This window comes from Sphaerodactylus townsendi, linkage group LG05 (assembly GCF_021028975.2).
Source record: "Sphaerodactylus townsendi isolate TG3544 linkage group LG05, MPM_Stown_v2.3, whole genome shotgun sequence".
In the NCBI taxonomy this organism is placed as follows: Eukaryota; Metazoa; Chordata; class Lepidosauria; order Squamata; family Sphaerodactylidae; genus Sphaerodactylus; species Sphaerodactylus townsendi.
Window position 1 is genome coordinate 75,536,668 of NC_059429.1, and position 13,931 is coordinate 75,550,598.

Below are 13,931 nucleotides of genomic sequence, written 5' to 3' on the forward strand. Positions count from 1 at the left end.
ACCCAGTCATTCTTCTCTTTGTGAGTGTTCATGATAGGAGATTGCCTTTTTCAATAACCTTATTTCTCATCCCAAGTCTGCATTCTGCTGCAAGGAAAGGTAGAAATCACTTCCACATAACTCTGGTTCATAGGTTTCCTTAGGTGGAAATTACAGTTTCATCAGCTGATTGCCACAAATAAACAAGACAGCCAAAACAAAATGTAGGAAACCCGATTATTCAAATTTATTAACATCAAGAATTATGCAATGATGCTGTAGATTTTTATTAACAAATAGAAAACAGACTGTATACAACAGTGACCCCTACAGCACTATGCTTCCACAAGGTAAAAATGAATGTTCTCTCCATCATCACCAACCTGGGATCATTGATTTCAATGCAGTTTGGATACATTGGATAATACAATTAGAGACCTTTTCCACCACCTTTATAGAACTATGCACCTGGGAGAAGGCTGTAATCTCCCTGCCTTTAGTGCAAGTGTGAAATAATAAAGAGCATTAATATATAGTACCCTTAAATTAAGTCCAGTAGTCTTGCCACATTGGTTTATTAGACCATCCTGTCATAGTGGAAAATACAGTATTCTAATGATTTTAAATGTTTACAGGATAGCAGAAATTATAGCTACATCCAGCCTCTGAGAACAGATTCCCTTACCTGAAAAACCCCATTTCCCTCCCCTCCCTAGTAACCAAGGCACCCCCATTCTGGGTTTTTGTGTGCAGGAAAGCTGGACTTCCCATAGTTGTGCTCTTTCACTTTGTAAGATACTCTGACATACGTGGCTGGCCACAGTTGCCTAGGCAACAGTGCCTCAGGATGCTACTGGCATGGAAAGGATTAAATAAATGCATGTTGTGGTTAGGTCCTCTTGTGAGGCTGGGGAATGAAAAGGCTGTCTCAAAATATTCCCCATCTTAATAAGAGAGAATCCCAGGGCAGCGGGCCTCTCCCCAATATGGAAAGTTTACATGGGATCTGCTGACACATATGAGGTCACTGGACACATGTCAATAGGACCAAGCATCTGCTATCTGCTGGAGTCCCACTGAATAGACAGACCTACAGAAAAGAAGGCTTTAGGAATAATCATTAGGTTGGCCACAGCTCTGTGCAACTGAATGGTCTACAGAGACTGAAGAGGGAACGGAGAGGTCCCAGAGCTGTGAGTCTGCCATTAACATTAACCTGGGCTGCCCGAAAATGGGCAGTGCCAACATGTTGGAGCCAAAGGAAGTATGAGGGGAGGGGAGCAAAAGGAAATTAAAACCTCCTTTCTCCTGTTTTGCCTGAGCAAAACGTTAAGACTTGCCAACGAATTAAAAAAGAAAAGATATAAAAGACTAGTTAACTATTTTACATATATAAAAGATCCCATTCCATCTCCCAGTGACCCTCACAATGAAATGCTATCAGGAGGAGGAGGAAGAGGAGGAGTGGGGGCATTAAGAGATAGTCATCTGATGATTGGAAACACTCTAGAAGCTGGTCCCACCTTTGGCGCTGTGGCAACATTCCTAAATACTGTGGTCAGAATTGGTATGTTGTGGGAGGCTGTTGCGGCAGCAGCAGCATTTTATGCACAGAAGGACTAACGAATGGGCGGCTGGCTGGGAAGAACCCGTCTCTGTTCTTGGACATTCCCGCTGCAACTGGTTGAAAGCACTAGTTACGTTGCATAGTGATCAAAGCTGCCAAGGTACTCCAGTGCAGCCCGGTAGCATAACTGGTACTGGTCCTGGAAACAGAAGAGAAGAAGAAACGATTAGCATGAAGCCTCTAAAGCAGTCTCACCAGCCCTCATGCTACAGAGACTAAAAGGCAACCACACACCTCCCCTTCCCAAAGCTACCCCAATAAGGCCACATTTTCCTGCATTCCAACTGTAAAAGGAAATGACTGGGCAATAATAGGCCAGGCCCTGGACAGGGGACCATCGGTTCACTCTGACCATGCAAAACAGAAAGGCCAGGCTAGGACCTGAGCCACAATGGAGAGCAACCAGGTGGATTCTATACCATATGGGGAAGTCAAGTACTGAAAATGTTAGATCTTTTCGAGTCTACTGTCAACTGTAGTGTACTCCAGCAGTAGTCTCGTGGCATTTTACTTTCCTGGGAGCCTGGGAGGTAGAGTATTTGCAAGACAGAAAACAAGACAAGAGATGACTTTCCACCTTTCCCTCATTCCCTTCTGCCTGCTTTCAGCTAATGGAAAGGAACACTCATACTCTTCTACTGTGCAAAGAGACCTACAAGATACCAGGTTGTCCTGGTTGGCTACAGGATAAACAACAGTGAGGGGATCAGTTCCTGTACTCAATTCTAGCAAGAAGCAGACAGCTTGGTGTCTTCTCCAGTAAGCAAGAGAACTCCTCCCTGCTGCTCATCTTTTGCAGCAGAAGGCCATTTGTAATTGTGTGATGGTATTCAGGTTGCCTTCATGCTGAAGTAAGGCAGCAGCAAGATTCCAGGTGATGGCTTAGATCTGATCTCATACAAATGTGTGCTGTTGCTGTTTCTTGCACAGTACAATTATATTCTCCTGTGTGTCCTCTCCTGGTGGTTAGCACAGATGGTGGGATGGTTTGAAGCTAATGTCTCACATTCCCTAATATCACAGTTGCTTTCCCAGCAGTATTTTCTCTAGGAAGAATATGAGACTCCCTGCAGTGCTTTAAACTAGTTCCAGAAGCTCTTGCAGTAGTAAAACGCTCCAGGAAGCAGCCTACTGCAGAACATGTGAACGTACTTCAAATAGCTGCTGATGCCAACATAATATTTTTCCACATTTCCATTGACCACTCTTTGAAACTATCATTTTGTTCCAGAACTGGACATACATCAAAGAAAGGCTACTGACAGGAAAGGTCTGCTAGAAGAGCTCTTTACCAAATCAAATGTTTTCTTCTATTAAGTCTCTTACATGCTGTAGAAAGAGCTGCATAGACCTTGTGTGATACTTGCCATTTATCTCCCAAATCTATGTCTGGGAAGACACTGTGGCAAACTGGTATCTGCACAGTATGTATTATGTGAAATATAGCCTAATTACAGTGGAAATTGGAGCTTTGGTCCAGTCATGCCTAAGCGGCGCTCAAGTGCACCACGGAAAGAGTGAAGCAGCAAACAGTGTGCCAGGTGGATAATACCTCTGTCTGCACCATGGCTGGTCGCTGTGTCCTCAGGGTCTTCACAGTCTGGAACATGTCAACCACGCCCTCGTAGCGCATGCGCTCCAGTACAATGCTTAATGTGATGAACACTCCAGTGCGGCCAACCCCCGCACTGCACACAAGAAAAGCAGAAAGATAAATGTTTACCCACAAAGAACGGAAAGCCCAAGAGGTGCGTTCATATGCTAATGCACCTCAGTACAAGCTATCGCCCTCTAGTATTCTTACCTGTGTGACATACAGAGCTGCTCTCTCCTCAACATAGCAAGACAAAGAGTCTCACCTGCCTGCCCTTAGGAAATGGCCTTACATTTCCAGACATCTAAGCCGAGCATGCGGCCTGGGGGCTGGATCTGCCCCCTTGAGTGGGTTTATCAGGCCTGTGACCCTAGACTCACTCACCCACCTTGCTCCCCATCGGGCCCGGTGAACCTGCTGTGACCTTGCCAGTCCAGGCAAGCCACCCCCCCATGCCAATTTGACCTGGCAAACATACAACAGGCTCACCAGCTGAAGCAATTCCTCCCTTCCCCCGATGCTGACCACCTTCCCCAGCATCATTCTGGGCTGGTGAGCTCACTGAGGTAGCCAAACGTTCCTCCTCCCCGCCCAGTGCTGATCTGGGCTGGCAAGCCTGCTGGGGGCTTGCCAGATGAGGCAGGCCCCCGCCCCACCCAAGGCTCAGCCCAACAAATCACATGTATGTCTCGTAACAGGTGAGTTTGACACCTCGGTTTCAGCTATTCTAAGCAGTAACTCTCTGGCTTTTCTTAGCTGCCCTGGCTCCTCACCATGGGTACACAGTAGCCAGCTAGATCCTATGGAGAGTCCAATACCAGGCACTCACCTACAGTGCACAGAGATGGGCCCATCCTGTCCAAACTGCTCCTTGGTTTTATGGACTTGCCCAATGAAGTCAATGAAGCCCTCGCCTGTTTTTGGTACTCCCTGCTCAGGCCAGTCAGTGAACTGGAACTGCCGGATGGTTCTTGACTGCCCATCCTGGATAGAAAGAGAGACGTATAATGTCACTTCATAACTGTGCATTGCAAACTGGTGCCAGAAATCTTGAGAAAGGGAGACCAAGATTGAGCAGATTCCTTTTGCTACTTAACATCTGTTTTGTTTCATGCTTGTATGAGGCACAGGCGAGCACACATGAAAGGGCTGCCAGTGCTCGACCCCCGTGCCAGTGTGGGGATGTGCTGGCAATGGGGGATCAGATGCCTGATGAGGTAGAATGCCCTTCTGCACCTTTGCACATGGGCAGCAATGAAAATAAACACTTGGGAAGCCAAGATAATACTTGTGTGATACTCACTCTGGCATCAGTGACCTTGAACTCACGCAGGATATACTGGGGCATGTTGTATTCTGCCATGGGATCCACCACAAAGTACTGATATCGAGCAGAGCGTTCTGCTGGCCAATACTGATGGCATTTCTCCTGAAAGGGAAAGGAGGAGTCAGGTCAAGTCAAACCAGGATGTTGCTCACTGTCTTCAAGGGTATCAAGTGCCTGAAGTGAAGGCATTATGGAGACCCAGTGTGAGGTGCTGCTGCATTTACTGTGGTGAGCAGCAACTTGCTGGTCTGCTGATTCCTTTGCTAGCACACTGGATTTAATCCTTGCACACCTCCATTTCCTATAACTTCCTGATGTGCAATCAGCCTGCTCTCTCATACTAAATCACTAGCAAACGGAGTGCAGAATTTAGACCAAACAGCCTAAAAAACTGAACAAGGCAGTGATAGAAGCTTAACAGTTCCCCTTAAAGCACTGACATGGAAGAAAAAACAAGCACTTGGTTGCAAAGGAAACTCCACTGGCTCACCAACCAGATCCCAGTGGAGCCAGGATGCAATGCAGCCAGAAGTTTGATGCAAGGAATGTCACTCCTGGCAGGGAGTACAAGGAAAACTAAGTCAGATGCCTTCAGTATTTGCTGCCCCAAATGCTGAACCACACACCAGCAACCAGCCTACAAAACAGACTTCGCTTAGCACCAATCCTCCCCAGAAGCTCAGGTGGCTGCTTACCCTTCCCATCTCTCGCAACTTGGTCAGCATCACTACAATGGTGGAGTTGTGCTCCCACAGCATCCGCCAGAAATCTTCTGTGGTCTCAGCCAGGGGCCCTTGTGTGGCAATGTAGGCCTTTTGTTGCCTGGAATATACCAAACAACACAGAGATGGTTGATTTTAATACTGTTTGGAGTGGAAGGTGGTGATCAGCAGGTCGCTCCAGGAAGGGATTGTGTGTGTGGACATGGGGAAAGGGTGCCACATGTCTAGGTATTTGTCCTTAACATATTTACACCCTTTTTTCCAACAATCACTTGATCCACCTGCGCAATGAAAGAAATTAGCCAGATTTCTTAACCTGGGAACAGACATGTCTAAGAAACTGAAGTAACTAATGCCATAGGAATTGCTAGTTAGATCTTTTAAAATGCACACCTGGGCTAGCTTATCATGCTTTGTTGGTACTGCAGCTGTTCAATGCTACTAGGGGATATTGGGATGCATGGTATGGCACACCCTGAGACTGGAATTTCTGCCATTATGAAATTTAGCGGCACTGCTGACACCATAGAGAATAAAAGACACAGAGAGCAGTCCACCGAGAGTGCTAGAGGTGGATATCCAGATTCCAGTTTCCACAGTAAGATTAAGGAAGAGAATAAAATCAAGCTGATAATTATGAACAAGAACTGTGACGTTTCTAAATTGCCACTGTGGGGCACTACAGACCCTTCAATGTAGTCCCAGGCTCGCAGCCTTATCCATTCTCGTTTAATCTCTCTGCGGGTGCTAAAAATTAATGAATCTGTTGTGGGACAGCTGTAATGTGTGGGATCAAGATGGAAGCTGCTCCAAGGTGGATTTATAAGACATCATAAAAGGCAGGAGCGGAGGAGGAGTGAGTTGGGAGAAACAAAGGTGCTAATAAAGATGCAGCTTCAGAGCCGTCTACTGCACCTTGGGCCAATTGATCTCTTTAGATAAAGTGGAGAAAGATTGCTCACTTCAAAGGGAAGGACGGGAAGAGATAAACAGAGGCCTGCAGGGACGGTTTAGGCATGACATGAAATGCTACCACCTGCTGCTTGGCAGGCATTTCCACCAGCGTGCTTCTCTCCATAGCAGTCTCTCTGCTGCAGCACCAGGCACATGGAGGTGGTAACTCCAAAACTGCCTGGATGCTTGAGATTTGAAGCAAAAAAGTGGACAGGAGCATATCGGCTTCTCTTTCCTAAGCACAACAGCCTGGAGGTCTGGCATCAAGGGTTTTTTTCCCCTGATTTTCAGTAGTAAATGTTGCTGTGTTATTACTCTGTGTTATTGCTTGCCTCTTCCAACACACCTTCAGCAACTGCCAATTCATTCCTGCTTTGCAACTTCATGGGGTTTCCTGGGAAGGGGTAAGATGGAGGGCAGTGGTTCTGCCTTGCAAAGGATACACTTCAGTGAGCAGAGACAACTTTGGAGACAGGCTGGTTGTTCTCTTTTGCAAGGTGACTCATGGTTTAACTTCCTGGAAATGTGAGGCATCTCATCTGCCAGTGCCCGGAATACTTTTACTTAACAGTCCTCCTTCAAGCTGAGTCTTTCCTAGCGCCTACTGTCAGCGAAGGGCCTGATGTGACTCTAACCATGCTCAGGACCCAGCACCACCCACTTCTCAATAAGAGCGAGTCCCTTGTACCTGCCAGAAACCTTTTTGGTCCAACAAATCACGGGAGTAAGAGTGAGATAGAAAAGTCAATGGCTCATCAATGCTAGTCAGAGAACAGCTCCACAACCTCCATCTACAGCGTAAGGCTTGAGATACTACAGATGCTAAAATGAACATAGGTTCTTTGATATGTCGAGCATTAGGGAGCAGGCCCTTGATAAAAGTCCATGGCCCACATGGAAGATATTTCATTGTTTTGGTTGGCTGGGTGCTTCCAAATGTGATTGCCCAGCTCAGAAAGGAGGGAGGGCAGCAGTACTGGGGGAGGAGGGAAGGACTAAGCGGAATAGAATGATTGATTTACCTGTAGCCATCTACAAAGCTGGCATTGATGTAGTCTGAGCCCTCAACACCCCGTATTGGTTGCAGGCAAACCCGTGTTAGTTCATAGGGCATGATGTTTACCAGGCGGTTTTTGAATTTGTTGCATGGGAGGTTGGCACTGATGAATCTTGAGGTATGTGCTTTAGAGTTGGCAAGAAGCTGGCAAGAGAGGAGACACAACAGATCAGAGGGAAGCCAGGTTTATCAAAGAAGGTACACTCAACAGGGGGCTGCAGCCAACCAAAGCTCTTTGAGGAGTATAGCCATAAGATGTGCACTGCTTACAAACACACATTTGTTTGATTAAATTTGTGTATATAGACTTTGATAAACCATGCTTGTTGTAAACTTTCAAATATAATGTGAGGCGTTCACAGGACTTAGATCAGAGTAAAGCACAAGATCCCTTGCATTTGTTCTTCAGTGGTGGCACAAGGTCAACTCTAACATTCCAGCATCAGCCCAGACCCACAACACACACACACTGGTTCTTTAAGGCCCCTATGCCTCCTACCCCATCCAGGTGTCCCCCCAAGCCACGGCTGATATGCCCTGTGCTTACAGGGTAGCTCAGAACATAAGACTGCATGGTATATCTTAAGTGTGAAAAGGGAGCACCCATATAATAAGGTCTTCCTAACTATATGAGGACCTCCTATTGATATGTCATTATCCTGTTCCACTTAATTCACACTGCATTCTTTTTCCTTCCCCTCCCAGCCTTAATGCAGGCATCCACCAATCTTGCTCCTGGCTCCAGTGTGAGCCCTGGGCTAAGTCACTATCAGAGCTGGGGTTGGCATCATGTAGCATCTTCCAGTTTCTGCAGTGGGAATCCCCTGGCCCAGCTGCCCCTCTTTCAGCAAGCAGTGACAGCGATGGAAAGGAGCAGCCTCCAACCACTTGCTGCCACGCTAGGAAGAGTTGCGCACTGGGCTTGGATGCCTTCCCTGCTTCCACCCAGAGGATGAGGACAGCAATTGGTGTTGGCTCCTCCTTCCAGTAATTGTTATGATAATCTCTTGCCCACTCTCTCAGCACTGAGAGAAGCAGCTGTCTATGCTGCCTGCTCATTCAACGGAAGTCGATGCCATCTGCTTGTTCACTTGCCTGCCAGCTACTTCAAGAGGAAGAGAACTGGAGGGCAGGCAAGCAAACAGGTGGCAGCTCCTTCTTTTTCTTGCCATAGTTATTTGCTTGCTTTTTCACCTGCGAAGAGAGAAAAGGTAAATGAGTAAATAGTGGCAAGCAAGGAGCAAGAGCGACACTGGCAGTCTTGCTCTAGGGCAGCCCAAGAGATCCAGAAATTGGTGGTGACAACTGCGGCTGTTTCTCATCCTTGCTGCCAGCCTGACTTGCCTCACCTCTGTTAGCAAAGTTAAGAGGCAGTTGGCCTTATTCCTATGGGGAAAAGGAATGATGGAGACTGAGCCTAGAGAGAGGAAGCAAGAAGGTAAGTGGGAGTGGTAGAAAGGAAGCAGCAGTAACCAGCCAAGGCAGTCCAATCCAGCACCTGGCCTCCACTGCAGAAAAAAAATCCTGTAGGCTCAGTGGCAGTGCTGCTTTCTCTGCAGTTTACACAGGAAATATACACACTTGATTCATTGGCTGCATTTGCAAGCAGCTGTTCTCAGGATAAAGCAGGGGTTCTGCCATGTTTCTGTCCCCATACTCTGCTGCCTCCCAATAAGGACTGTCTTCCCTGCGTGCCTTTGCTACACAAATGCACATCACTGAAGCGCGTGGGCACTAGCAAAGACACGCAGCCAGCATCAGAGCTGTGGAAATTACTGGTGTGAGGCTGCCATGAAAGTGGGTGGTGCTGCTGTCAAGCGTAAACACTTGCAATAACCAGACTTCCCTTAAAAAAAAAAAGCTGCCTTGGACAGCATGCCAGCCAAACTTGACACACTGACCCTGCCTCTTTCTTCTCCCTAGGAGCTAGAGAGCTGAGCAAGGAAGAGACCACTGGAGTTACTGACATTTCAGGTATTGGAAATTTAAGAAGTTTCTTGACAAAATGTTCACAGTGACATCAGTGATCCCTAAAGTCCTATCTGCATCTGATCTGGGCTATAACTCCTGCTGCTCTGCAAAGCAACACTGCTGAGAACTTTACATCAATTTGCCTTTTTAAAATATCCTTCCCAGAAGTGGCCAATCCAGGAGGAAAATGTTGATGACACCAACACTGCAATTCAAATGTGTTTTAATCACTTCCTACCTGGCTTATAAATTTGCAAAAGAATAATTATCCCTTTAAAATATGCATCTCCCTTCAACCCCAGGAACTGATTCCTCATAGTAGCACAAAGATCTGGGGTTTGTGTGTGTGTGTGTGTGTGTGACAGAAGGGTGCCCGTTCCATGGTCGCTGACTGTCTATATAAAGTGAAAAATACTCACCTTAAACTCCAGTTCCATTGCTGTGACACTCTCCCCTGGAGGTACCTGATTCAGCTTCTGGATGTGAGCAAAGAGGTTGCGTGCAGGCACCTCGGTGTTCCCACAGGTGGCTGCCTCAAGCAAGGCCTCGTGGATGAAGATATACTGGTCTTCAGTCTGCACCATATAGTTTCTCTGTGAGCGCATGCATGTCACGTGCCCATAGATGTCAACCGTCTTCTCATGCTTCATCCTCTCCAGCATGGCATCAATTACGATGAAGCAGCCTGTCCTGCCAACGCCAGCACTGTGAAAGCAAGGCACACAGCATGGAACTGTACCCTTCTGGCCAAGCTCACATTCTGCTCCTTTCTCATGCTGAAGGAACAGAGATCCTCACAGGCTTAACTTTCTACCTCAACCATGTGTGGCAGGTTGGATCTCATGAGTAGAATCGCATGATGCTGGGCATCTTGCAGCCCGCCCCGGATTGAGCCGTGTCCGCCTTCTAAAGCCAGCAAGTCCCAATCTTATTAGGGGAGACAGGGACATGCTTCTGAGAGCAAACGACTCTGCCATGCTCCCAGTACACAATGAAACAGCAACAGATGTGATATCTGATAGCTGCAGCAGGACAGATCTTCACATCAAATTCTTAACAGGGTTTTAACAGGGAGAGAGCGGGTGTTAATTATACTCCACTCCCATCAGAACCAGAGCATGAAGGGAGAACATTAAATACCGTTTCTAAGGAGTTTGTGGAAGCTGCAGTGATGAAGTGGTTTGTTCAGTAATAGTTCCCACTCAGTTGCAAGAGATAAATCACAGGCTAGATAAGATACTGATTCCTAGTGCACTAATGTCTGTGGCTGAAGCAGTTGCTTCTTTTTCATCCCAGTGTGCAGCAAGAGGAGGCTATGAGTGGGGGCATTGCGGGCAGCCTGCAACTCTCATCTACCTGTGCTCTGTGATATTGCTCCTTTGTTTTCATTGCGCTGTGAATGCACGTGCTTGTCAGTGTCATACGTTTAACATTTATACCCCATGGGGGCCCAAAGCAGCTTACTGCATTATTATTTCCTCCTTTACTTTATTGCCATGGACTTCCCTGGTGTAGTATGGGAGGATGTGTCCTCAGTAGAAGGAAGAAGGCAATCCATCCTCAAGCTCCACCTTGGCAAACCCTTCCAGTGAGGCTGAGGTCTCAGGGCCTCCTCAAAGGAATCATGAGCCAGCAGAGCCTCAGCATGGACCCAACTCCAAGCAGACCAGTCATGGTCTCCCTGTACACACCCCAGGAATAGAGGATGCAAAGGACTAGGGCAGGGGTAGGGAACCTGCGGCTCTCCAGATGTTCAGAAACTACAATTCCCATCAGCCCCTACCAGCATGGCCAATTGGCCATGCTGACAGAGGCTGATGGGAATTGTAGTTCCTGAACATCTGGAGAGCTGCAGGTTCCCTACCCCTGGACTAGGGCTAAGGCATGGACAAAGCACAGAGAACGTGCCTAGCAGCCTGCAGCCTACCCTCTGCTGATGAAGTGCTACAAGAGATGGATAAGTCACCACAGGATCTGGGCCCCACTATTCCTTATGAGTAGAGGAGCTGACTCAGCTTGTAAGGAAGAACTAACCAGTAGCTCCTGGAGGGAAACTCCTTACATGAGGCTGCAGCCAGTGTGGGATCAACTTGTGAGCAGCAGTGGCGTAGGAGGTTAAGAGCTCGTGTATCTAATCTGGAGGAACCGGGTTTGATTCCCAGCTCTGCCGCCTGAGCTGTGGAGGCTTATCTGGGGAATTCAGATTAGCCTGTGCACTCCCACACACACCAGCTGGGTGACCTTGGGCTAGTCACAGGTTCTCGGAGCTCTCTCAGCCCCACCTACCTCACAGGGTGTTTGTTGTGAGGGGGGAAGGGCAAGGAGATTGTAAGCCCCTTTGAGTCTCCTGCAGGAGAGAAAGGGGGGATATAAATCCAAACTCTTCTTCTTCTTCTTCTTGTCTGGAGTTTTGCTGACTATCCCACCAGTTGCTGGACCTGTTCGTTTGTTGTTCCAGTTACCAGGCCCTGGGACTGCTTTTGGACTCTACCTTTGGAATATGTGACCTGACTCTGGACTAAGATCTTAGACTGCCTTCTGACTTTCCCTTTTACTGTGTTGTTGGACCTTGAGAACCCCTGGGGTTGTGGGACTTGCCTTCTGCCTTGTGGCCAGGACATTCATTTGAACAACAACCCTCTAAGGTAGGTAGTTTGAGACAGTGTGACAGGCACAAGATCACCTGTGAGCTTCCACAACAGAATGGAGGATGGGATCGTGTTCTCTCAGATCCTACCCTAACCACTGTGAATGAGCACAAAGTATCAGACCATATACATTTTAGTGTACTGAACTGTGAATTCATACATCTGGAACATTTCCTCCTACTGTGTTTTAGTGAGAGTTTCTGCCTAGAAGACTGATACATTCTGAGTTTATTTTTAGGCTTCATGTAAATACCTTAAGGTTTCTAGATCAGATGAAATATAGAAAAGTCAATAAAAGAATAATAATTGCCTGTTTCATGGGTGCCAAAGCGCACATGTTTTTTGAATGTTGGAGCTTGAATCTGTATTCTTGTAATTAGGTGCATATGTGGAATCCCTGCTGAAATTAGAACACACTCCTCACATCATGTATAATGTTTAAAATATTGTTGTTGCTTCTAAGGGAAAATAGTGAATCAGGAATTGCTCTGTTGAGTGGTGACTGCAAAGTGCTTCTTATATTAACATAATCCTGGTTTCTTGTTTCTACAGCAACAGGGTGGCTCTAAATCCCAACAGGTGCACCACAGCAACCACAGAGAAACTGGAAAGCCTTTTTTTCCAGCTCTCCTCCCCAGGGAAGTTAAACCATAAACACATTTGTCCTCCATGTGGAGACATCAGCTTTACCTGCAGTGGACAACCACTGGCCCAGCATCAGGGGGATTGCAGGCTTTCACTCGTCGAAGGAAGGCTAAGATAGGGGTGGGGTATTCTGGTACTCCATGGTCAGGCCAAGCCATAAACTGGAACTGCCTCAGCTCCCGCTTTTCACTAGAACCGTTCTGTGAGAAGAGCCAAAAGATGCCAGATAGTAATGGTGACCTTGATAGCTCAATAATATAGATTAACAACAGCTATTAATGCACACGCAACAGCACCAGATCACCGTATGCCCTCTCACACCAGGGAAACATTTCTGAGACCATTCAAATGCACAGATGTCAGTGAAATATACCTGGCCATCACTGAAGGCTGGAAATGCCTCCAGGCATCACTCCTGCTTCAGAGCTAACTGCATGTGAGGAGCACAGAACAGCCTCACGTGGGCCATTGTCCCTCCTACTGTCTCACATTTCTCAAAGCTGGAATGGTTACTGTCCCCAGACTGAGACTTGAATGCGCAGTCATGGGTCCAGAGGGGAAGACTGTTATGACAGCTGGAGCCTCTGCTTTAATCATCCACGGCAGGTTTTCCATGACAGGTTCCCTTGCACAAGCATCACAAAAGATCTGTACACCACTATGAACTTCACTCTGAAAAAATTGGCGGCAACTCCACTTTGGCTAGCTAGGTCTCAACCTCTGCATCTCATTGGACTGGCAAACGTCCTGGAGGGAGGGTCTCCACTCAGAATCGTACCTGCCGGCCTGGTCCCCCTTCCTTCTTTACCTTATACAGAGCAAACGTCCGGACTGTGTACGTTGCGAGTTCAACTGTGTCCAGCAATGTCACCTGGATCAATCCATAGGTCTCTGTACCACGGCCTGGCCAGTACTGGTCACACTTCACCTGTAATGGGACACGTGGAAAAAGAAAACATCAGTGTTTGATACATGACTTTCATTGAGCTTTGCATATGCCCTTCAAATGCTCGAAGCATAGAGGCTGAGGCTGCAAATACTAGAAGCTAACAGGAGTTGGATATCCATGAGCCTAGGAATACAAAATGCTCACACTGCTTTAAGCCTAGATGGACAAAAGAAGAGAATATTTTTATTCTGTCTTGTCCTACACCTTGTTCTACAAAAAGCCAATAATACTGGATGGCCCAACAGAGAACCAGAAGTACCAAAATGCTTGACGCTGAGACACAGGAATAAGGAATGAGGGTGTTAATGGGGTGGGGTGAGAGAGTGGAGAGAAACTGAGAAAATAGTCAATTCAAAAGCAATTTCTTCTCCTGTAATTTTCTGTCCTTTCCCTGCTCTTTGGAAAAGATCTGTGTCTATAAGGAAGCAGACTCATCTCACCTCCCCTTCAGTAATATG

General features: G+C 47.0%; 1 protein-coding gene across 21 annotated transcripts in view; it reads right to left on the reverse strand.

Annotated features, from left to right (window-relative positions):
- Window positions 1-204: 204 nt before the first annotated feature.
- Window positions 205-13,931, reverse strand: part of PTPRF (protein tyrosine phosphatase receptor type F) — a 623,992-nt gene continuing 610,265 nt past the window's right edge. For all 21 annotated transcript variants that reach the window (XM_048497079.1, XM_048497096.1, XM_048497095.1 and 18 more), the window contains 9 exons: window positions 13,333-13,452; window positions 12,570-12,724; window positions 9,651-9,936; window positions 7,226-7,404; window positions 5,223-5,349; window positions 4,504-4,629; window positions 4,030-4,184; window positions 3,159-3,294; window positions 205-1,745 (listed from right to left, as the gene is read on the reverse strand). In XM_048497079.1, the coding sequence (XP_048353036.1) occupies window positions 1,677-1,745; window positions 3,159-3,294; window positions 4,030-4,184; window positions 4,504-4,629; window positions 5,223-5,349; window positions 7,226-7,404; window positions 9,651-9,936; window positions 12,570-12,724; window positions 13,333-13,452 (1,353 nt within the window). In that variant the 3' untranslated portion in view covers window positions 205-1,676. The remainder of the gene's footprint in view (window positions 1,746-3,158; window positions 3,295-4,029; window positions 4,185-4,503; window positions 4,630-5,222; window positions 5,350-7,225; window positions 7,405-9,650; window positions 9,937-12,569; window positions 12,725-13,332; window positions 13,453-13,931) is intronic.